Here is a 22,939-nt window from a genome sequence, read left to right as displayed (position 1 = left end):
ACACACCTGCCGCCTGCTCACTCACCCGCTTACCCGCTCACCCACCGCCTGCTCACCAGCCCGCCCGCCGCCTACTCACCCACCCGCCTACTCACCAACCCGCCTGCTCACCCACCCGCTTACCCGCCCACCCACCCGCCTACTCACCAACCCGCCTGCTCACCCACCCGCTTACCCGCCCACCCACCCGCCTGCTCACCAGCCCGCCCGCCGCCTACTCGCCAACCCGCCTGCTCACCCACCCGCTTACCCACCCACCCGCCTGCTCACCAGCCCGCACGCCGCCTACTCACCAACCTGCCTGCTCACCCACCCGCCCGCTCACCAGCCCGCCCGCCGCCTACTCACCCACCCGCCTGCTCACCCGCCACTCGCCTGCCTGCTCACCTGCCCACCGCCTGCTCACCCGCCCGCCTGCTCACCAGCCCGCCCGCTCTCCCGCCCGCCGCCTACTCACCCGCCCGCCTACTCACCCACCCGCCTGCTCACCCGCCCACCGCCTGCTCACCCGCCCGCCTGCTCACCCGCCCACCTGCTCACCAGCCCACCCGCTCTCCCGCCCGCCGCCTACTCACCCACCCGCCTGCTCACCCGCCCACTCGCCTGCCTGCTCACCCATCCGCCTGCTCACCCGCCCGCCTACTCACCCACTCGCCTGCCTGCTCACCCACCCGCCTGCTCACCCGCCCGCCTGCTCACCCGCCCACTCGCCTGCCTGCTCACCCACCCGCCTACTCACCCACCCGCCTGCTCACCCACCCGCCCGCTGCCTACTCACCCACCCGCCTGCTCACCCGCCCACCGCCTGCTCACCCGCCCGCCTGCTCACCAGCCCGCCCACTTGCTCTCCCGCCCGCCGCCTACTCACCCGCCCGCCTACTCACCCACCCGCCTGCTCACCCGCCCACTCACCTGCCCGCCTACTCACCCACTCGCCTGCCTGCTCACCCACCCGCTCACCTGCTCACCAGCCCGCCCGCTCTCCCGCCCGCCGCCTACTCACCCGCCCGCCTACTCACCCATCCGCCTGCTCACCCGCCCACTCGCCTGCCTGCTCACCCACCCACCTGCTCACCCGCCCGCCTACTCACCCACTCGCCTGCCTGCTCACCCCACCCGCCTGCTCACCCGCCCGCCTGCTCACCCGCCCACTCACCTGCCTGCTCACCCCACCCGCCTGCTCGCCCGCCGCCTACTCACCAACCTGCCTGCTCACCCACCCGCCCGCTCACCAGCCCGCCCGCCGCCTACTCACCACCCGCCTGCTCACCCGCCCACTCGCCTGCCTGCTCACCTGCCCACCGCCTGCTCACCCGCCCGCCTGCTCACCAGCCCGCCCGCTCTCCCGCCCGCCGCCTACTCACCCGCCCGCCTACTCACCCACCCGCCTGCTCACCCGCCCGCCTGCTCACCCGCCCGCCTGCTCACCCGCCCACCTGCTCACCAGCCCGCCCGCTCTCCCGCCCGCCGCCTACTCACCCACCCGCCTGCTCACCCACCCGCCTGCTCACTCGCCTGCCTACTCACCCACTCGCCTGCCTGCTCACCCACCGCCTGCTCACCCGCCCGCCTACTCACCCACCCGCCTGCTCACCCGCCCACCTGCTCACCCACCCGCCTGCTCACCCGCCTGCCTACTCACCCGCCCGCCCGCCGCCTACTCACCCACCCGCCTGCTCACCCGCCCACTCGCCTGCCTGCTCACCCACCCGCCTGCTCACTCGCCTGCCTACTCACCCACTCGCCTGCCTGTCACCCGCCCGCCTGCTCACCCGCCCACTCGCCTGCCTGCTCACCCACCCGCCTGCTCACCCGCCTGCCTACTCACCCACCCGCCCGCCGCCTACTCACCCGCCCACGCCTGCTCACCAGCCCGCCCGCTTGCTCTCCCGCCCGCCGCCTACTCACCCGCCCGCCTACTCACCCACCCGCCTGCTCACCTGCCTGCTCACCCACCCGCTCACCTTGCCCGCCTACTCACCCACTCGCCTGCCTGCTCACCCACCCGCTCACCTGCCTGCTCACCCACCCGCTCACCTGCCCGCCTACTCACCACTCGCCTGCCTGCTCACCCACCCGCTCACCTGCCCGCCTACTCACCCACTCGCCTGCCTGCTCACCCACCCGCTCACCTGCCCGCCTACTCACCCACCCGCCCGCCTGCTCACCCGCCCACCTGCTCACCAGCCCGCCCGCTCTCCCGCCCGCTGCCTACTCACCCGCCCGCCTACTCACCCATCCGCCTGCTCACCCGCCCACTCGCCTGCCTGCTCACCCACCCACCTGCTCACCCGCCCGCCTACTCACCCACTCGCCTGCCTGCTCACCCGCCCGCCTGCTCACCGCCCACTCACCTGCCTGCTCACCCACCCGCCTGCTCACCCGCCTGCCTGCTCACCCACCCTCCTGCTCACCCACCCGCCCGCTCACCAGCCCGCCCGCCGCCTACTCACCCACCCGCCTGCTCACCCGCCCACCGCCTGCTCACCCGCCTGCCTGCTCCCCCGCCCGCCTGCTCACCCGCCCGCCTACTCACCCGCCCGCCTGCTCACCCACCCGCCTGCTCACCCGCCCGCCTACTCACCCGCCCGCCCGCCGCCTACTCACCCACCCGCCTGCTCACCCGCCCACTCGCCTGCCTGCTCACCCACCCGCCTGCTCACTCGCCTGCCTACCTCACCCGCCCGCCTGCTCACCCACCCGCCTGCTCACCCGCCTGCCTACTCACCAGCCCGCCCGCCGCCTACTCACCCACCCGCCTGCTCACCCGCCCACCGCCTGCTCACCAGCCTGCCTGCTCCCCCGCCCGCCTGCTCACCCGCCCGCCTACTCACCCACCCGCCTGCTCACCCGCCCACCTGCTCACCCACCCGCCTGCTCACCCGCCTGCCTACTCACCCGCCCGCCCGCCGCCTACTCACCCACCCGCCTGCTCACCCGCCCACTCGCCTGCCTGCTCACCCACCCGCCTGCTCACCCACCCGCCTGCTCACCTCTGAGACCTCTGCGTTTAGGGCGATGGTACCACCGGGTGCAGCAGAGACCTCTGTGTTTAGGACGATGGTACCACCAGGTGCAGCAGAGACCTCTGCGTTTAGGGCGATGGTACCACCAGGTGCAGCAGAGACCTCTGCGTTTAGGGGGCGATGGTACCACCAGGTGCAGCAGAGACCTCTGCGTTTAGGACGATGGTACCACCGAGTGCAGCAGAGACCTCTGTGTTTAGGGCGATGGTACCGCCGGGTGCAGCAGAGACCTCTGTGTTTAGGGCGATGGTACCACCGGGTGCAGCAGAGACCTCTGTGTTTAGGGCGATGGTACCACCGGGTGCAACAGAGACCTCTGCGTTTAGGGCGATGGTACCGCCGGGTGCAGCAGAGACCTCTGCGTTTAGGACGATGGTACCACCGGGTGCAGCAGAGACCTCTGCGTTTAGGGCGATGGTACCACCGGGTGCAACAGAGACCTCTGCGTTTAGGGCGATGGTACCACCAGGTGCAGCAGAGACCTCTGCGTTTAGGACGATGGTACCACCATGTGCAGCAGAGACCTCTGCGTTTAGGACGATGGTACCACCGAGTGCAGCAGAGACCTCTGCGTTTAGGGCGATGGTACCACCGGGTGCAGCAGAGACCTCTGCGTTTAGGGCGATGGTACCACCGGGTGCAGCAGAGACCTCTGCGTTTAGGGCGATGGTACCACCGGGTGCAGCAGAGACCTCTGCGTTTAGGGCGATGGTACCACCAGGTGCGGCAGAGACCTCTGCGTTTAGGACGATGGTACCACCAGGTGCAGCAGAGACCTCTGCGTTTAGGGCGATGGTACCACCAGGTGCAGCAGAGACCTCTGCGTTTAGGGCGATGGTACCACCGGGTGCAGCAGAGACCTCTGTGTTTAGGGCGATGGTACCATTGGGGAGATTTCCCTTCACTTCCTGTCCCAGAGCCAAACAGGAAGTGAGAGGAAATCCCTGCAAAGTGAGGGAGGTCCAGGTGCCCAGAATGGAGGATCTCCCCCGGGGACAAGCCTCCGCAGGCTGCGGATCAGAGACAGAAGCTACAGACAGCGAGAGTTCACATAGAATTTTATTCCAATGTCAGGTCAGGCAGAGGATAGGAGGAGGGAAGCAACGCGTTTCGCCCATCGCCGGCCCCCTTCATCAGAGGCCTCTGTGGGGACCAATCCAGGACAGTCTCGGGCTCAGGGGTGGGCCTTTGCCGTCACCATTTTGTCCAAGGCAGTTTCTTTGCTGCGTTCTGGTTGGCTGCCGGTAATTCGGGGTAGTAGCTGGAACATCCCATCGTGGCGATTAAGGAAACCACGACGACGACCGTCAACATGCCTCTCAACCATTTATACCAGAGGGGGGGGATGGGGGCCAAATCCAGCTCTTTAAACCCCAAAACATCGAACGCCAAAGAAATGCCAAACCATATCCCCACCCCCAAGATGGCGGCATTGACGTTCTCGATCAGCAGCAGGCTGGTGAAGGCCAAGTAGGGCAGCATGGCGCCCGTCACCAGGTTGGTCCAGTTGGGTGTGGTGGGGCTGTTGTCTGGGAGGGTGGAACCCCAGCGCACCCCTCCGAGGAAGGACAGGATGCAGGCCCCATACAGCACCTGGAGCGAGGCCAGCCCCGGCGAGTATACCTGCATGACGCACATAGCGAGCGGCACCGCCATGAAGGGCGTGGCCCCGGCGACCCCCAGAACAAACGCCGGCTTCGGGGTCTTCTTCATCTCCTGCCAATGGCGCCTTGCGGTGGTAATGAGCACGCCTTCATTGACCTCCTCCTTCCTCTTCTGCCATTGGCTGGATGTGTGGAGGCCGAGCCTCGTGCTGAGGTTCAACGCAGAGAGGAGCACTGCGGGGGCGGGCCTGGAAGGCGGAGCCTGCTGGTAAAGCCCGGAGGTTGGAGGTCTTTGGTAAAGTCCGGCGGCCGCTGGACAGAATAGCCATCGTCTGCAGAGCGGGGGCGGGGCCTTCGACAACTGCAGGAGAAACACAAGGTCAGGGAAACCACTAACAAGGATTCCCCTCACTTCCTGTGTGGTCACCGCGACAGGAAGTCAGGGAAAATGTTCCCAGTGGGGACACCAACAACTGTGACAGAGGGTCTAACCCCCCCCCCCCCCGTGCCCAACCCGTGGCCCTCATGCAGCTCGTGGGGCCCCTGCACACTGTGTTTCTGTGCTCAGTCAATGAAGGAGATAAAAGCCAATTGAACCTAAATGTGTGCCCAGCCTATCCCGTGCCAGCATGGCTCTCTGTGCGGAAGAGGCGGTCTCCCTGCAGAGGTCTGACACACCCCCTGCTGAGTCACAGCCCTCCAATCAGCACGGAGCGCAAGCCTTACACATTGCAGAGCTGCAAGCGTGACTCAGATAAATGTGCTGGACCTCTGCAGAGAGACTGCTGCTTCCACACCAAGAACAAGGGGCCCATTCGGTGTCTGTCCGCAGTCTCTGACCGTCTCCTGTACTGTGTCCGCAGTCTCTGGTCATCTCCTGTACTGTGTCTGCAGTCTCTGGTCATCTCCTGTACTGTGTCTGCAGTCTCTGACCGTCTCCTGTACTGTGTCCGCAGTCTCTGACCGTCTCCTGTACTATGTCCGCAGTCTCTGACCGTCTCCTGTACTATGTCCGCAGTCTCTGACCGTCCCCTGTACTATGTCCGCAGTCTCTGACCGTCTCCTGTACTATGTCCGCAGTCTCTGGTCATCTCCTGTACTGTGTCTGCAGTCTCTGACCGTCTCCTGTACTGTGTCCGCAGTCTCTGACCGTCTCCTGTACTGTGTCCGCAGTCTCTGACCGTCTCCTGTACTATGTCTGCAGTCTCTGACCGTCTCCTGTACTATGTCCGCAGTCTCTGACCGTCCCCTGTACTATGTCCGCAGTCTCTGACCGTCTCCTGTACTATGTCCGCAGTCTATGGTCATCTCCTGTACTGTGTCTGCAGTCTCTGACCGTCTCCTGTACTATGTCCGCAGTCTCTGACCGTCTCCTGTACTATGTCCGCAGTCTCTGACCGTCTCCTGTACTATGTCCGCAGTCTCTGACCGTCTCCTGTACTATGTCCGCAGTCTCTGACCGTCTCCTGTACTATGTCCGCAGTCTCTGACCGTCTCCTGTACTATGTCCGCAGTCTCTGACCGTCTCCTGTACTATGTCCGCAGTCTCTGGCCATCTCCTGTACTGTGTCCGCAGTCTCTGGTCATCTCCTGTACTATGTCCGCAGTCTCTGGTCATCTCCTGTACTGTGTCCGCAGTCTCTGGTCATCTCCTGTACTGTGTCCGCAGTCTCTGACCGTCTCCTGTACTATGTCCGCAGTCTCTGACCGTCTCCTGTACTATGTCCGCAGTCTCTGACCGTCTCCTGTACTATGTCCGCAGTCTCTGACCGTCTCCTGTACTGTGTCCGCAGTCTCTGGTCATCTCCTGTACTATGTCCGCAGTCTCTGGTCATCTCCTGTACTGTGTCCGCAGTCTCTGGTCATCTCCTGTACTATGTCCGCAGTCTCTGACCGTCCCCTGTACTATGTCCGCAGTCTCTGACCGTCCCCTGTACTGTGTCCGCAGTCTCTGACCGTCCCCTGTACTATGTCCGCAGTCTCTGACCGTCTCCTGTACTATGTCCGCAGTCTCTGACCGTCTCCTGTACTGTGTCCGCAGTCTCTGGCCATCTCCTGTACTGTGTCCGCAGTCTCTGGTCATCTCCTGTACTGTCCGCAGTCTCCGGTCATCTCCTGTACTGTCCGCAGTCTCTGGTCATCTCCTGTACTGTCCGCAGTCTCTGGTCATCTCCTGTACTGTGTCCGCAGTCTCTGGTCATCTCCTGTACTGTGTCCGCAGTCTCTGGCCATCTCCTGTACTGTGTCCGCAGTCTCTGGTCATCTCCTGTACTGTGTCCGCAGTCTCTGACCGTCTCCTGTACTGTCCGCAGTCTCTGGTCATCTCCTGTACTATGTCTGCAGTCTCTGACCGTCCCCTGTACTGTCCGCAGTCTCTGACCGTCTCCTGTACTGTGTCCGCAGTCTCTGACCGTCCCCTGTACTGTCCGCAGTCTCTGGTCATCTCCTGTACTGTCCGCAGTCTCCGGTCATCTCCTGTACTGTCCGCAGTCTCTGGTCATCTCCTGTACTGTCCGCAGTCTCTGGTCATCTCCTGTACTGTGTCCGCAGTCTCTGGTCATCTCCTGTACTGTCCGCAGTCTCTGACCGTCTCCTGTACTGTCCGCAGTCTCTGACCATCTCCTGTACTGTGTCCGCAGTCTCTGACCGTCTCCTGTACTGTCCGCAGTCTCTGACCGTCTCCTGTACTGTCCGCAGTCTCTGACCGTCCCCTGTACTGTCCGCAGTCTCTGGTCATCTCCTGTACTGTGTCCGCAGTCTCTGACCGTCTCCTGTACTGTGTCCGCAGTCTCTGACCGTCTCCTGTACTGTGTCCGCAGTCTCTGACCATCTCCTGTACTGTCTGCAGTCTCTGGTCATCTCCTGTACTGTCCGCAGTCTCTGACCGTCTCCTGTACTGTCTGCAGTCTCTGACCGTCTCCTGTACTGTCCGCAGTCTCTGACCGTCTCCTGTACTGTCCGCAGTCTCTGACCGTCCCCTGTACTGTCCGCAGTCTCTGACCATCTCCTGTACTGTGTCCGCAGTCTCTGACCGTCTCCTGTACTGTCCGCAGTCTCTGACCGTCTCCTGTACTGTCCGCAGTCTCTGACCGTCTCCTGTACTGTCCGCAGTCTCTGACCGTCTCCTGTACTGTCCGCAGTCTCTGACCGTCTCCTGTACTGTCCGCAGTCTCTGACCGTCTCCTGTACTGTCCGCAGTCTCTGACCACAACAACCTGGGGAAGCCTCCACTCACCTGCACAGCCAGGGGCAGATTCCTCCCTCGGAGACACAGCAACATCTCAGCAAAACCTGCAAACAAAACTTTATTAACGTGAGGCAGGAACACAGAGCGGGCCGGGGATCTGGTGTGCAGACGGGAGACTCTGTGATTTCTATGGGTCGGGTTCAGGGACGGTGTTGTATTTGGTTGGAGATCTCCGGATTCCCCCTCCTGTCTCCTCCACAGAGGAGGGCACAGTGTGGATGGAAGAAGCCGGAGGATGAACTAGACTGTCAGTCTCCGCCCACAACTGTCACCTGAAGCCACAAATGCCAGTTGACTCCTTTTTTGAGCTGTTAATCCAAAACAAGTATGCAGCCAGTGAAGGCGAGACGTGTCTGGTGTCCCGGCTCGTTAAGTAATCCAAGCCACTGACCCCAGAGGATCAGCATGACAGCCAGGGGAGGAATGGCAGCATGTATGTTCCCTCTGTATGGGGGACCCCCAGCACTGAGAGAACTACAAGTCCCAGCTGACAGTGTGACTACACCACCCCATAGATGGATCATCCGTCAGAGTGACCCCAGCAGAGGCTGCAGAGCATGCTCACCGAGGCTTACAGCGGAGGTCAGAAGCAGGAAGTGACACCCACATCACTTCCTGTGGGCAATGAAGCCAGAACTAGTGTGGGCAAGGCTTCCTGAGCATGCTCAGACTGAACTCTGCCAGATCCCTGCAGACACAGTATGGGAAGTACCATTGGTCTGCGGCCTGGCTGCCATTCCCATCCTCCAGCTTCAGCAGTGCAATCGCTGAACAAGCCTGGGGATAAGGATATCGCACATCTGCCTGCAAGCTGGAGGATGACCATGGCAGCCAGAGGAGAAATGGTGGAAGCTGGAGGATGACCATGGCTGCCAGAGGAGAAATGGCGGAAGCTGGAGGATGACCACAACGGCCAGAGGAGAGATGGCGGAAGCTGGAGGATGACCATGACGGCCAGAGGAGAGATGGCAGAAGCTGGAGGATGGTCTTGGCCACCAGAAGAGAGATGGCGGAAGCTGGACGATGACTGTGGCGGCCAGAGGAGAGATGGCAGAAGCTGGAGGATGATCATGGCAGCCAGAGGAGAGATGGTGGAAGCTGAAGGATGATCATGGCAACCAGAGGAGAGATGGGGAAGCTGGAGGATGACTGTGATGGCCAGAGGAGAGATGGCGGAGCTGGAGGATGACCATGACAGCCAGAGGAGAGATGGAAGAAGCTGGAGGATGGTCCTGGCTGCCAGAGGAGAGATGGTGGAAGCTGGAGGATGACCGTGGCGGCCAGAGGAGAGATGGCAGAAGCTGGAGGATGACCATGACGGCAAGAGAAGAGATGGCGGAGCTAGAGGATGACCATGACAGCCAGAGGAGAGATGTCAGAAGCTGGAGGATGACCGTGATGGCCAGAGGAGAGATGGCGGAAGCTGGAGGATGACCGTGGCGGCCAGAGGAGAGATGGCAGAAGCTGGAGGATGACCGTGCCAGCCAGAGGAGAGATGGCAGAAGCTGGAGGATGACCATGGCGGCCAGAGGAGAAATGGCAGCCAACCTGGCCATGCAATCGGATTGTAGAATCGCCATCCAATCTTCTTTTTATATGTATGGTGGGAAGATGGTGTCACCTATACAATGTCCATCCAATGTAGGAAATCGGTTCCTAAAATGTCACACTAAGCCCCGCCTCACACTAAGCCCTGCCTCACACTAAGCCCCGCCTCACACTGTGACTTCCTGCGACCTGCAGCACCGAGAGTCGCAAGACAAGTAAAAACGCATTTATTTCAACGGCTGCCGACAAAAAAAAAAATAGTTCCTTCACTCCTTCCCTTCAGTGCCACCGACTGCGAGACTGAGAGCCGCAAACGTCGCAAAGTAGTCGCATCTCTGCTGCTCTGACTGCCACTTTCACAGGGTTCCGGCCAAAGTCACACGAAGGTCACATGGAAGTCACATGGAATTCACACGAAGGTCACATGGAAGTCACACGAAGGTCACATGGAAGTCACATGGAATTCACACGAAGGTCACATGGAAGTCACACAAAGGTCACATGGAAGTCACACGAAGGTCACATGGAAGTCACATTGAATTCACACGAAGGTCACATGGTAGTCACACGAAGGTCACATAGAAGTCACACAAAGGTCACATAGAAGTCACACGAAGGTCACATGGAAGTCACACGAAGGTCACATGGAGGTCACACGAAGGTCACATGGAAGTCACACAAAGGTCACATGGAGGTCACACAAAGGTCACATGGAGGTCACACAAAGGTGTGACATAAATGTACAGATTTGAGTAGATAAGATGTGATCTGTAGCAATATGTAATCGTAAATGTAGTTGCATTCCTTGTCATTAATGAAATATTCATTCAGAGGTATTCAGAGACAGATGGTCACCAATTAACATCTGAAAAGACTTCCAGCTTCCTCTGGATGTGACACCTGGGGGCCAATAAGATTTGTCTATAATCAGACTTTGCCACCTTCCGGAAGTAAAGGATGAAACGGCTGGAGACAGGTTGGCTTCATGACATCGGGAGACCAGAGCCTTAGAGTACATCCAGACATCAAAGGAAAGGTTTCCTCCCTCATAAAAGCTAAAATATTAGTTGCAGAGAGATGAGAATACTTCCTTCTGATGGGACACTCTGTGGGCTGCATCGGCATATAAAAACCATATTTGTGTTTAGGTAGAAGGCCAGGAAAATGCAGGAAATGGTTAGGTGGCGCTGGATTGTGACACTCGAATGGTGTTTGGTACTGTCACGATCAGGCCGATGCATTGGTGTCGGAAATCCAATCCCCGACTTGGTTTTTCAAGCCGGTCTTGGTCCAATTGACCTTGGGCAGGTCAGCACCCAGAACTTCCTATGGGTGGGTACAGGAACACCCCCCAGGGTCAATTGGCCGAGGACTAATGTCCCGCCTATGTCCATATCCCCATAAATTGCGTACCCTGACATTGGGACATTTGTGATTTGTATGGAGCTGGTCGATCGACTAACGGATTGCGGACTTTTTCTGACTTGCTCCAGTCGCAGGATAAATCTGGGTAAAGTTTTATTCTGTTTTATTCCCTTTTATTTTATAGTGAAGTCATTTGTGTGTCTTCTTGTATTTCTGTAACTTTTTATAATTTGTACATATTTTATGCCCCGCCCACTTTTGGGATATTAAATCTTAAAATTAATTAGTGACTTCTGTGTATTGAAGCTCGGACTCAGATCTCCGGAGAGACTAGATTGTATTTTAGTGTCTTTATATTCTCGGTCAAGCTCATTGCCAATCTGTATGCAATTGCTCTGTGTGCGGGCAGATTTAAAGGTAACAGATCTGCCAGATGGAGATCTGTGTGTGTGGGGTGTCCCAGCAGACCGTTCTGCGGATAAACTGTTGGGTGGGCAGGCTACCGTTTGTGGTGTGGGGGTGTGTGGACAGTGGGAGGGTGATAACATCGGGGATCAAGCTGTAGGATAGCTGGAGGGATCCTAGAAGGGTGTAATTACTAAGCTGCTCCTCCCCTCTAATCAGTGCACCAGATTGTATGTAAGATTTGTATCTGCCAGTGTGTGGTCAGCCAGCTGGATTGGAGTGGAGTCTCCCCCCGGTGGTGGGCAGAGGTAGTGCAGCTGTGGAAGGATATCACGGCTGATCTTATATACGGTTTTATATATTCAGAGTTAAGTCCCCTTTATTCCCTCTTACCCCAAGTCACGGCCGCACCTCGGTTAGCTAGTTGCTGTTGGCGTGGCGTGTGGGGGATCCGTGACAAATACATGAGGCGGGATATGATCTCCATGTATAATACATAAGGGGGGATATGATCTCCATGTATAATACATAAGGGAGATATGATCTCCATGTATAATACATAAGGGGGGATATGATCTCCATGTATAATACATAAGGGGGGATATGATCTCCATGTATAATACATAAGGGGGGGGTATATGATCTTCAAAAAAGAGGGGTTTGTGAAAAGAGATTCACAGAAAAGCGGCTACATAATGAATAGAACGTGACACTCAGAAAATTTCCAAAAATTATGCTTTATTACACATATATAGATATGACATATGGGCATATGCCCTGGTTTACCATCACCTCAGTATGAGACAATAACACACAGACCTAAAACCATATAAAATGACATCAAGACCGGTCTAAATGCATGTGCAACAGAAAGAATGACTACAAGAGTCTAATACCTCTGCAGCGCAAGCACATAGGTGAACACTTCCATGGGGAGGTGTATCCAAAAATTGTACCATAAGTATACCATAATATTGAATATATAATAAATGACAATATCAATCTGGTGAATCCCAATAAGGGAATCCAAAAATTATACTATGGATATATATATATATCACATGTATGCAAGGCAGCAGCACAAAAAGCGTGAAGAAGAGAACAATAGGCCTAGGGCCTGTATGGAAAAAGACATAAATGTCCAATATATGATACAATACATTCCTGTGCCAGCACACGTGGTTGGGGCCCATTCATCTGTAATATGAACAGCTGTATCTCAGAGCTTTTGAATGAAAATAAGCCCCAGTTATTCCCAGGATGGGAGAAAAGATGCAAATAGCAACATTCTGCTTGAAATGGTGTCTTCACCACTATTTGTGGACTACACACCACCTTTTGTAGAAAAAACAACAACAAGACATGTCCCAAGGTATCTTCTGCTTGTAGAAATATATATGGTGTTATATCTTGTGTCCTACATAAAGCACCATGATGTCCCCATCCTGTAGTAAAACAAATAATGTGGGAAGTCACTGACAGAGCTTACACTCAGTAAGATATATAGATCATATAAATCACAGAGGATCATATATCTAATGTCCCGCAACAATCCACTCACCACCTGTGCTGTGGAAAATGAGAATAAAAGAAATGTCCTTCATGGGTATTGCCATACACGGCCACAGAGACCAGGGAGCCACCGCTGACATCCACCGATATACCGCGGGCTCCAGCCCCCTCTTGGCGCTTGTGCTGCTCACACTTGCCTCATGGCATGTGAAGATGGCTTCCTCCTCATGGACCAGCGTGCGTTCCACCTAGTGCGCATGACCGGAAGTGACGTAACTGACGTATGACGTCAACGCGTTTCGCCGATGGGCGTATCTCACTCAGCTTCGTCAGGACCAATGAGATAACTGCATTTCAATATCCTATTTATAGTGGGTAAGAACCCACCCATTTATGCAAAAGAGGATGACCTGCAATTATTCTAATGGGAAAGAACAAGGGGGGGGAGGCTAAATACTTAGCACAGCTGCTGGTCTTAATAAAATTAAAAGAAAACAGACGGCTGGAGTCAACAATGAGGGGAGAGGCTGAATATTATTTACCGATATACATATTGATCACATGGATCATAAATTATATATATCTCTCAATCTATTAAAGCCTTTCATACATTCCCGCCAATAGATAGTGATATAAATCAGAGAATCAACAATTCCATTCACCAAATCTGGTTACTTGAAAATCAATGTCTATTATCAACAGGTATCCTATATTACCTAAAACCACCACAAGATGGCAATATAACCTGAGAGTTCACATAAGGGTCATTATAACCAAAATATCCCAATTTTTTAACAGCCATCTCACAATGTGATTATTGTACAAAGAAGGAAGTACTAAAGATCATTTGATCAGGCCGTAAACCCTTATACATTATACAAGCTACATGAAAGTTCATATCATAGGATCATCCCTACTTGTATAAATATTCCCACTGTATATAGTGTGGTTAATGAGATTAGTTGATCACAATTCCAACCACAAAGGGGGATGGGGAAATGCCATCAACTAACCGTCACATGGTAGTGAACCAGTACATAGTCCCATAGATCTATTTTTCCAAAAACACTTGGAGATCACATTCCACATTTAACCCCTTAGGGTACAGTGTATCAAGTTTATATATCCAATATTTCTCCTTTTTAAGCAGTTCTCTATCAAAATCACCCCTCCTTTGTGGGAAGTGCAATGCATAGAAACCTTTTACTTTGGTACCATCCAATTTGCCTCCATGGTATTTGGCATAATGTTGAGCAAGATTACTATCAGGGTCATTAGATCTAATATCTCTAAGATGTTCACCTATTCGTACTTTAAGTTGTCTTTTAGTTTTACCTACATACATCTTTTTACAGGGACAAGTTAAAATATATAGTACTCTTACTGTAGAGCAGTTTATAAGACTCTGAATTTTATAGTGAGTATTATTTCCTGAATCATAAAAGGAATCTGTGCGATCCACATACTTGCAGATTTGACATTTCCCACATTTAAACATTCCCTTAGTACGTGATTTTAGCCATGTTGTTTATTTTAATGGTTGATAATCTGAATGAATAAGGAGATCACCAAGATTTGGTGCTCTTCTTGCTACCATTTGGGGACGTTCACCTACTATCTTACTCAACCTGGGACATTGGGTGAGAATCTTCCAGTGTTTTTCCAATATCAATTTGACATCTTGCCACTGGGCTCCAAATTGGGTTATCATTCTCACAGGCTGATCACTCAATTTGGCCTTTTCTTCCTTTTTCGTAGATAATAAATCCTCGCGGTCAGTTTGATATGCCCGCCTCCGAGCATTTCTAATTTGGGAGTGGGAATATCCCCTTTCTCTAAATCTTCTATAGAGGTCCTGAGCTTCTATTTTAAAATCATTGATGTTTGAACAGTTTCTTCGACATCTCAAAAACTGTCCCACAGGAATCCCTGAGATCAGTGAACGTGGATGGTAGCTTCTTGCCTCCAATAAGGTATTGGCGGCTGTGGGTTTTCTATATGTCTTAGTGAGAAGTCTTCCATTTTCAAGTCTAATCTCCAGATCCAGAAAAGAAATGCATCTTTCATCAAATATGTATGTAAGTCCAATATTAAAGGAGTTCTGATTCAGCTCTTCCAGGAATAATTTTAATTCCTCAGATGTTCCTTGCCATACGAGGAACACATCATCTATATATCTTAACCAGATCTGGACATTAGCTAGGAATCTTGATGATCTAAATACTACTTGTTCCTCCCAAAACCCCAAATGGAGACATGCGTAAGCCGGAGCCCACGGTGCTCCCATACTAGTACCTCTAGTTTGCTGATAAAAGGTATTATTAAATTGAAAGAAGTTATGTTTCAGTGCAAACTCCAGTAACTCACTAATAAATTCGTTCTGTCCTCCTAAAGTGGGATATGTTTTGTCAAGGAAGTAGGAAACTGATCTCACACCACATTCATGTGGGATAGAGGTGTAAAGTGACTCCACATCTATTCCCACTAGAATGGAATTGTCCTGAATAGTCATATTTTTGATTTTAGCCAACACATCTTTAGTATCCCTAACATATGAGGCGAGATTCGGAACCATATCCTTAAGAAACAAGTCAATATATTTCCCTGTTTTGTCTAGGGGACCATTGATGGCAGAAACAATAGGTCTGCCTGGAGGGTTTTCTTGGTTTTTATGTATTTTTGGGATAATGTAAAAAGTAGGGTGATTGAATTCTTCAGTTCTTAAATAGTCATATTCTTTTTTTGTTAATAAACCCACTTCTTTTCCTAATGTTAAAATGGAATTCAGTTTTTTAACCACCATATGGAAAGGATTCGCAGTCACTTTCCTATATGTGGATGAGTCACTCAATAAACGTTTCACCTCCCTAACATAATTTAGTTCTTTCATAATCACCACATTACCCCCTTTATCACTTCTCTTAATGACAATGTCTCTAGTCTCTTTTAATTCTTTTAGAGCTTTTCTTTCTCTTTTAGTGAGGTTATCACCAATTGGCATTTTCCACTCAAGATTTTTGAGATCATCAGCAACAAAGTCTAGAAATGTCGAGATCCTCATATTAGAACGAATTTTCGGCATTTTTGTCGATCTGATGTTTAGATCGACCTTTCTAATAATGTTGTTAAAATTATCCAAATCTATTACATTTTCATCATCATCCTCATTTTCTTCTATGAGAGATATCAACATATCCAGCATCTTGCGATCCTCAGTGGACGCGTCAGAGGCCAAATCCTCCAAGATAATGGGATTACTGTGTATCATTCTCAGGAAAACTTTTCTTAGAAATAAGTTTACATCTTTAAATACCTCGAACTCGTCCATGGGAGTCACTGGTGAAAAGAACATTCCTTTATTTAATAAAGAAATGTGTTCCCTTTTAAGTGGAAAGTTAGCCAAATTGATCACCTTTTTGTCATTAATATTCTCTTCTACTACCTCCTCTGACTTCTTGTTCTGCCCTTGTCCTCCTGATGTTTGTTTTTTAAGGATTCCTCTACTTTCTTTTTTGATCCTCTTCCCATCTGTAATTGATGGACACGAGGAGGTTCTCCGTTCTGTTGGTCTAAAAAAGAGACCGATTTCCCAAGATTTTCTGACTCACTTTCACTAGACATAGTTTCTCCCATTGATCTAGAATGTGAACGAAAAACTCTTCGTTTAGATCGACTCCTACTTCTTTTTGTGGTGAGATCAAATATCTCACCTGTTTCCCAGTCTTTTAAATCACGTCTAAATTTAGTTTGTTTAGTAGTTCTAAGATTTTTCTGTACTTTTTCGACTTCCTTTTTCAGTTGTTCATTATATTTTGCAAAATTCTCCTGATTTTTAAAAGGATCTAGATCTAATGCGCTTTTATTAATAGCCTGATCCAGTTCTTCAAGTTGTAATTTTTCTTCCTCTACAATAAGTTTCATACCATTAATCCCATGTTCTATACACAGCACTTTCCACTTCTCCAAAAACCTTTCATTATGTAAATGTTCAGCTGGAACAACCTTACTTCTCAGACCACGTGGGATAATACTCTGTCTGATATAAGCTTCCAAGAAGCAAACATCCCACTTACGATTGAGACGTTTGATAACAAGCTTTTTATGTTCCCGGAATTTAATCTTAATGTCCTCATCTTCAGTAGATAGATTTGGGCCTTCTGCTACAAAGGCTTGATGCATTTCCAACTCTACCTCATCTCCCGGTATGAATGCCATGAATACCAGCCCCTCACTCAGGGTGCTCCAGCCGTCTATAAAAATAAAACACTCACAATCTGGGGTGATGGCAAACCAAATTATCAACGTCAATTAACCTCTAAAAGAACAGGTCCATCAGAACAGGTCCATGTGAACTCTCAGGTTATATTGCCATCTTGTGGTGGTTTTAGGTAATATAGGATACCTGTTGATAATAGACATTGATTTTCAAGTAACCAGATTTGGTGAATGGAATTGTTGATTCTCTGATTTATATCACTATCTATTGGCGGGAATGTATGAAAGGCTTTAATAGATTGAGAGATATATATAATTTATGATCCATGTGATCAATATGTATATCGGTAAATAATATTCAGCCTCTCCCCTCATTGTTGACTCCAGCCGTCTGTTTTCTTTTAATTTTATTAAGACCAGCAGCTGTGCTAAGTATTTAGCCTCCCCCCCCTTGTTCTTTCCCATTAGAATAATTGCAGGTCATCCTCTTTTGCATAAATGGGTGGGTTCTTACCCACTATAAATAGGATATTGAAATGCAGTTATCTCATTGGTCCTGACGAAGCTGAGTGAGATACGCCCATCGGCGAAACGCGTTGACGTCATACGTCAGTTACGTCACTTCCGGTCATGCGCACTAGGTGGAACGCACGCTGGTCCATGAGGAGGAAGCCATCTTCACATGCCATGAGGCAAGTGTGAGCAGCACAAGCGCCAAGAGGGGGCTGGAGCCCGCGGTATATCGGTGGATGTCAGCGGTGGCTCCCTGGTCTCTGTGGCCGTGTATGGCAATACCCATGAAGGACATTTCTTTTATTCTCATTTTCCACAGCACAGGTGGTGAGTGGATTGTTGCGGGACATTAGATATATGATCCTCTGTGATTTATATGATCTATATATCTTACTGAGTGTAAGCTCTGTCAGTGACTTCCCACATTATTTGTTTTACTACAGGATGGGGACATCATGGTGCTTTATGTAGGACACAAGATATAACACCATATATATTTCTACAAGCAGAAGATACCTTGGGACATGTCTTGTTGTTGTTTTTTCTACAAAAGGTGGTGTGTAGTCCACAAATAGTGGTGAAGACACCATTTCAAGCAGAATGTTGCTATTTGCATCTTTTCTCCCATCCTGGGAATAACTGGGGCTTATTTTCATTCAAAAGCTCTGAGATACAGCTGTTCATATTACAGATGAATGGGCCCCAACCACGTGTGCTGGCACAGGAATGTATTGTATCATATATTGGACATTTATGTCTTTTTCCATACAGGCCCTAGGCCTATTGTTCTCTTCTTCACGCTTTTTGTGCTGCTGCCTTGCATACATGTGATATATATATATATCCATAGTATAATTTTTGGATTCCCTTATTGGGATTCACCAGATTGATATTGTCATTTATTATATATTCAATATTATGGTATACTTATGGTACAATTTTTGGATACACCTCCCCATGGAAGTGTTCACCTATGTGCTTGCGCTGCAGAGGTATTAGACTCTTGTAGTCATTCTTTCTGTTGCACATGCATTTAGACCGGTCTTGATGTCATTTTATATGGTTTTAGGTCTGTGTGTTATTGTCTCATACTGAGGTGATGGTAAACCAGGGCATATGCCCATATGTCATATCTATATATGTGTAATAAAGCATAATTTTTGGAAATTTTCTGAGTGTCACGTTCTATTCATTATGTAGCCGCTTTTCTGTGAATCTCTTTTCACAAACCCCTCTTTTTTGAATGCCTTTTTTGGCTACTGAATAGAAACCAAATACTGGGTGACATGATAACTTAACTGATAACCTCTTAACAATTACTTTTAGGGGGTATATGATCTCCATGTATAATACATAAGGGGGGGGATATGATCTCCATGTATAATACATAAGGGGGGGATATGATCTCTATGTATAATACATAAGGGGGGGATATGATCTCCATGTATAATACATAAGGGGGGATATGATCTCCATGTATAATACATAAGGGGGGATATGATCTCCATGTATAATACATAAGGGGGATATGATCTCCATGTATAATACATAAGGGGGATATGATCTCCATGTATAATACATAAGGGGGGATATGATCTCCATGTATAATACATAAGGGGGGATATGATCTCCATGTATAATACATAAGGGGGGGGGTGATATGATCTCCATGTATAATACATAAGGGGGGGATATGATCTCCATGTATAATACATAAGGGGGGGGATATGATCTCCATGTATAATACATAAGGGGGGATATGATCTCCATGTATAATACATAAGGGGGGATATGATCTCCATGTATAATACATAAGGGGGGGGGGATATGATCTCCATGTATAATACATAAGGGGGGGGGGGATATGATCTCCATGTATAATACATAAGGGGGGGATATGATCTCTATGTATAATACATAAGGGGGGGGGATATGATCTCCATGTATAATACATAAGGGGGGATATGATCTCCATGTATAATACATAAGGGGGGATATGATCTCCATGTATAATACATAAGGGGGGGGATATGATCTCCATGTATAATACATAAGGGGGGGATGTGATCTCCATGTATAATACATAGGGGGGGGATATGATCTCCATGTATAATATATAAGGGGGGATGTGATCTCCATGTATAAAACATAAGGGGGGATATGATCTCCATGTATAATACATAAGGGGGGGATATGATCTCCATGTATAATACATAAGGGGGGATATGATCTCCATGTATAATACATAAGGGGGGGATATGATCTCCATGTATAATACATAAGGGGGGGATATGATCTCCATGTATAATACATAAGGGGGGGACATGATCACCATGTATAATACATAAGGGGGGATATGATCTCCATGTATAATACATAAGGGGGATATGATCTCCATGTATAATACATAAGGGGGGGATATGATCTCCATGTATAATACATAAGGGGGATATGATCACCATGTATAATACATAAGGGGGGATATGATCTCCATGTATAATACATAAGGGGGGGATATGATCTCCATGTATAAGACATAAGGGGGATATGATCTCCATGTATAATACATAAGGGGGATGTGATCTCCATGTATAATACATAAGGGGGATATGATCTCCGTGTATAATACATAAGGGGGGGATATGATCACCATGTATAATACATAAGGGGGGATATGATCACCATGTATAATACATAAGGGGGGATATGATCTCCATGTATAATACGTAAGGGGGGATATGATCTCCATGTATAATGCATAAGGGGGATATGATCTCCATGTATAATACATAAGGGGGGGATATGATCTCCATGTATAATACATAAGGGGGGATATGATCTCCATGTATAATACATAAGGGGGGGGTGATATGATCTCCATGTATAATACATAAGGGGGGGATATGATCTCCATGTATAATACATAAGGGGGGGATATGATCTCCATGTATAATACATAAGGGGGATATGATCTCCATGTATAATACATAAGGGGGATATGATCTCCATGTATAATACATAAGGGAGATATGATCTCCATGTATAAAACATAAGGGGGGGGGTGATATGATCTCCATGTATAATACATAAGGGGGGATATGATCTCCATGTATAATACATAAGGGGGGGGGATATGATCTCCATGTATAATACATAAGGGGGGGGGATATGATCTCCATGTATAATACATAAGGGGGGGATATGATCTCTATGTATAATACATAAGGGGGGGGATATGATCTCCATGTATAATACATAAGGGGGGATATGATCTCCATGTATAATACATAAGGGGGGGATATGATCTCCATGTATAATACATAAGGGGGGGATATGATCTCCATGTATAATACATAAGGGGGGATATGATCTCCATGTATAATACATAAGGGGGATATGATCTCCATGTATAATACATAAGGGGGGATATGATCTCCATGTATAATACATAAGGGGGGATATGATCTCCATGTATAATACATAAGGGGGGATATGATCTCCATGTATAATACATAAGGGGGGGGGGTGATATGATCTCCATGTATAATACATAAGGGGGGGGATATGATCTCCATGTATAATACATAAGGGGGGGATATGATCTCCATGTATAATACATAAGGGGGGGGATATGATCTCCATGTATAATACATAAGGGGGGATATGATCTCCATGTATAATACATAAGGGGGGATATGATCTCCATGTATAATACATAAGGGGGGGGGATATGATCTCCATGTATAATACATAAGGGGGGGGATATGATCTCCATGTATAATACATAAGGGGGGGATATGATCTCTATGTATAATACATAAGGGGGGGGATATGATCTCCATGTATAATACATAAGGGGGGATATGATCTCCATGTATAATACATAAGGGGGGATATGATCTCCATGTATAATACATAAGGGGGGGATATGATCTCCATGTATAATACATAAGGGGGGGATGTGATCTCCATGTATAATACATAGGGGGGGGGGATATGATCTTCATGTATAATATATAAGGGGGATGTGATCTCCATGTATAAAACATAAGGGGGGATATGATCTCCATGTATAATACATAAGGGGGGGATATGATCTCCATGTATAATACATAAGGGGGGATATGATCTCCATGTATAATACATAAGGGGGAGATATGATCTCCATGTATAATACATAAGGGGGGGATATGATCTCCATGTATAATACATAAGGGGGGGACATGATCACCATGTATAATACATAAGGGGGGATATGATCTCCATGTATAATACATAAGGGGGATATGATCTCCATGTATAATACATAAGGGGGGGATATGATCTCCATGTATAATACATAAGGGGGATATGATCACCATGTATAATACATAAGGGGGGATATGATCTCCATGTATAATACATAAGGGGGGGATATGATCTCCATGTATAAGACATAAGGGGGATATGATCTCCATGTATAATACATAAGGGGGATGTGATCTCCATGTATAATACATAAGGGGGATATGATCTCCGTGTATAATACATAAGGGGGGGATATGATCTCCATGTATAATACGTAAGGGGGGATATGATCACCATGTATAATACATAAGGGGGGATATGATCACCATGTATAATACATAAGGGGGATATGATCTCCATGTATAATACATAAGGGGGGGATATGATCTCCATGTATAATACGTAAGGGGGGATATGATCTCCATGTATAATACATAAGGGGGATATGATCTCCATGTATAATACATAAGGGGGGGATATGATCTCCATGTATAATACATAAGGGGGATATGATCTCCATGTATAATACATAAGGGGGGGATGTGATCTCCATGTATAATACATAGGGGGGGGGGATATGATCTCCATGTATAATATATAAGGGGGGATGTGATCTCCATGTATAAAACATAAGGGGGGATATGATCTCCATGTATAATACATAAGGGGGGGATATGATCTCCATGTATAATACATAAGGGGGGATATGATCTCCATGTATAATACATAAGGGGGGGATATGATCTCCATGTATAATACATAAGGGGGGGATATGATCTCCATGTATAATACATAAGGGGGGGACATGATCACCATGTATAATACATAAGGGGGGATATGATCTCCATGTATAATACATAAGGGGGATATGATCTCCATGTATAATACATAAGGGGGATATGATCTCCATGTAATAATACATAAGGGGGGATATGATCTCATGTATAATACATAAGGGGGGATATGATCTCCATGTATAATACATAAGGGGGGATATGATCTCCATGTATAATACATAAGGGGGGGATATGATCTCCATGTATAAGACATAAGGGGGATATGATCTCCATGTATAATACATAAGGGGGATGTGATCTCCATGTATAATACATAAGGGGGATATGATCTCCATGTATAATACATAAGGGGGGATATGATCTCCATGTATAATACATAAGGGGGGGATATGATCTCCATGTATAATACGTAAGGGGGGA

The 22,939-nt window shown here is 49.3% G+C and overlaps 1 protein-coding gene across 2 annotated transcripts; it reads right to left on the bottom strand.

Moving 5' to 3' along the window:
• Positions 1-4,067: 4,067 nt before the first annotated feature.
• Positions 4,068-8,520, bottom strand: LOC149431464 (transmembrane protein 69-like). 2 transcript variants are annotated; one of them, XM_089665582.1, is made up of 3 exons: positions 8,443-8,520; positions 7,866-7,921; positions 4,068-4,991 (listed from the first exon to the last, which is right to left on the bottom strand). In XM_089665582.1, the coding sequence occupies exons 2-3, from the start codon at positions 7,908-7,910 to the stop codon at positions 4,221-4,223; spliced, it is 816 nt and encodes a 271-aa protein (XP_089521708.1). In that variant the 5' UTR covers positions 7,911-7,921; positions 8,443-8,520; the 3' UTR covers positions 4,068-4,220. The 2 variants fall into 2 exon arrangements, with proteins under 2 accessions (XP_089521708.1, XP_089521707.1); XM_089665581.1 differs by lacking the exon at positions 8,443-8,520 and having other exon boundaries at positions 7,866-8,411.
• Positions 8,521-22,939: the final 14,419 nt, after the last annotated feature.

Source organism: Staurois parvus, unplaced genomic scaffold, assembly GCF_062004578.1.
Source record: "Staurois parvus isolate SC_StPar_1 unplaced genomic scaffold, SC_StPar_1.0 ptg002247l, whole genome shotgun sequence".
NCBI classification, from domain to species: Eukaryota; Metazoa; Chordata; class Amphibia; order Anura; family Ranidae; genus Staurois; species Staurois parvus.
This window is presented reverse-complemented; position numbering and strand designations above follow the sequence as displayed.

Bases quoted from the DNA above. Each gene is read 5' to 3' on its own strand.
- LOC149431464 (XM_089665582.1), bottom strand. From the start codon at position 7,910: ATGTTGCTGTGTCTCCGAGGGAGGAATCTGCCCCTGGCTGTGCAG. The intron at 4,992-7,865 runs GTGAGTGGAGGC...TTTCTCCTGCAG, and splicing joins ATCTGCCCCTGGCTGTGCAG to TTGTCGAAGGCCCCGCCCCC.